The 2,679-nt window shown below is 41.2% G+C and overlaps 1 protein-coding gene across 1 annotated transcript; it reads right to left on the bottom strand.

Annotated features, from left to right (window-relative positions):
* Nucleotides 1-1,079: 1,079 nt before the first annotated feature.
* Nucleotides 1,080-2,009, bottom strand: LOC125078902 (olfactory receptor 4B1-like). Its single transcript, XM_047692148.1, has one exon. The coding sequence runs from the start codon at nt 2,007-2,009 to the stop codon at nt 1,080-1,082; it is 930 nt and encodes a 309-aa protein (XP_047548104.1).
* Between the last annotated feature and the right edge of the window lie 670 nt (nt 2,010-2,679).

Below are 2,679 nucleotides of genomic sequence, written 5' to 3'. Positions count from 1 at the left end.
AATATTAAGGGATTCAATACAATCAAAAAGCACATGGTGACTGATTTGAATAAGAAAAAAAAAAAAGACCCAACTATGTGCCAATAGGAGATACACTTCAGATTTAGGGGCAAGTCAGGCTCAAAATAAACCAATAGAAAAGAAATTCTGGGGCTCCTGGGTGACTCAGTGGGTTGAGCCTCTGCCTTCAGCTCAGGTCATGATCCCAAGGTCCTGGGATAGAGCCCCACATCAGGCTGTCTGCTCAGCGGGGAGCCTGCTTCCCCCACCCAACCCCTGCCTGCCTCTCTGCCTACTTGTGATCTCTCTCTGTCAAATAAATAAATAAAATATTAAAAAAGAAAAGAAAAGAAATCCCATGCCTTGGAAAAAAAAGCAGAGGTAGCTATCAGACAAATCTACTGTGTCTGATCCTCATATCAGACACAATAGATTTTAAACCAAAAATAATAACAAAGGACAAAAAAGATAATTTTATAATGATAAAGAAATCAATTCATCAAGAAGATATGACAAATGTAAGTATTTGTATTCACCTCCAAGAGACATGGCCATTCTAACAATGCCCTACTGTCATGAAATAAAGCTCCTACTATGGAATTTCAGGCATTAGAATTAGATTAATGGGGTAGGGACCCCAAATGAAGTAGATTTGCTTTCCTGAGACTCCCACAAGATCACACCGGTAGGAAAAGATGAAGCAAAATATAAACTGCTGTCTCCAAGTACCAAAGACGTTCCACATACCACAGCATGCTAACACCAAGAGGTAAAAGGCATGAGCCCAAGGTTGTACCAGTAGAAGATGATAGGGTTGGAATTCCAGTCTAGATGACCCCTCCTGAAGTCTGTGCACTATGAACTACAGAGAACAAAAGAAGAAAAAAAATGCAGCTCAATTTTAAAGTCTCCAAAATAAAACAATGAAAGAGTTATGATTGAAAACATGGAGGGTAAGGGGTCATCTAACTATTACAAAAAATATGAATAAGTTAACTTTTGTTCTATTCTTTACAACTGACCAAAAATAGAATGTATATTTGGTCCTGTTCTTAATAACCTTGTGCATGTTTTCATTTTTATTCCACTCCTGAGTTCTCTTTCTTCCCCCAAAGCTTCTTCATTGCATTTTTCACCTCTGCATTTCTGAGTGTGTAGATGATGGGGTTCAGCATGGGGGTGATAACCGTATAGAACACAGCCACCAGTTTGTCTTCAGTGAAGGTGGAAGATGGTCGCATGTAGAGGAAGATGGCAGGTCCGAAGAACAAGAGGACCACTGTGAGGTGAGAAGCACAGGTGGAGAGGGCTTTGCGCCTCCCCTCTGCAGAATGATTCCTCAAGTTGAACAGGATGACAATATAGGAGGATACCAAGATGAGGAAGGAGAAAACAGAGATTAAGCCACTGTTGGCCAACACAATAACTCCCTCTACAGAAGTGTCAGTACAGGCAAGCTTGAATAAGGGATGGAGGTCACAGAAGTAGTGGTCAATCACATTGGGGCCACAGAAGGGCAGCTGAACAGCAACAAGGATCTGGACCATAGAGTGAATTATGCCCCCAAACCAGGAGCCAGCCACCAGAAGGTGACACACAGACCGGCTCATGATGTTTCTGTAGTGAAGGGGTTTGCAGATGGCCACATAGCGGTCATACGCCATTACCGTAAGCAGGAAGATCTCAGTGACCCCAAAGAAGTGGAAGAAGAATATCTGAGCCACACAGCCCTCCAGGGAAATGGTTTTAATCTTGGCAAGTAAGTCTGTGATGAATTTAGGGACAACAGTAGAGGAGTAAGTGATCTCCACCAGGGACAGGTAGCTAAGGAAGAAGTACATGGGGGAATGCAGACTCTTACTGACATTGACTGTCAGGACAATGAGACCATTGCCCACCATTGTGGCCAAGTACACAAGAAGAAACACTACAAAACACACTCTCTGTACCTCTGGATCCTGGAAAAGACCGATCATAATTAACTCAGTCACGTTATTTGTATTCGCCATGGAATCCAGTTAGGTGTTCTGGACACAAGGTCATGAGAGACCTGCAATAAAACAAACACCGATTGCAACTGATTCACCTCACTTATAACATGTTAGACTCTGTAATTCACTTTACAATACACTAATCACCAACTCATTCATTTGGCCCCTATGTACTCATTCAGCATTAAATATTAGCAATCTAATGAATTTGCATATTAGAAAAGTAAGGCTCAGGGAGATTGGCTATGCACCCAGGGTCACACAGAAAGTGGTGAATTCTGGGTCTCAGAACCAGGCTTTCTGACTTCAGCCAGAAACTCATTTCCAGTTCACTATAAGACATTCTGAATTTGGGAGCTGTTCAAGTTCATAGCCTTTATTATCTTCATAGCATTTATTATCTTCATTGTATTTTGATAGCTCTCTTCTATTGGGAAAATCTCATGAAACACTTCTACTCCTAAATCCCTTGTTTCCTCATCTCTGCCTCAGGAAACATCTTCCTACTAATAATTCTTCCCTTTCCAAAAGGTCCTGAGTATGGTTTTCTCAACTCAATTACATCAGTCTTCAACTTACTCAAATCAGATTCTTTTGCAGGCTGCAACTTCTGCAACTTTGTTTGTGTAACAAGTGTTCAAATCCTCTGGAGAGACTTCATCTATCTCCATTTAACTATTATTTTTCC

This window comes from Lutra lutra, chromosome 10, assembly GCF_902655055.1.
Source record: "Lutra lutra chromosome 10, mLutLut1.2, whole genome shotgun sequence".
In the NCBI taxonomy this organism is placed as follows: domain Eukaryota; kingdom Metazoa; phylum Chordata; class Mammalia; order Carnivora; family Mustelidae; genus Lutra; species Lutra lutra.
This window is presented reverse-complemented; position numbering and strand designations above follow the sequence as displayed.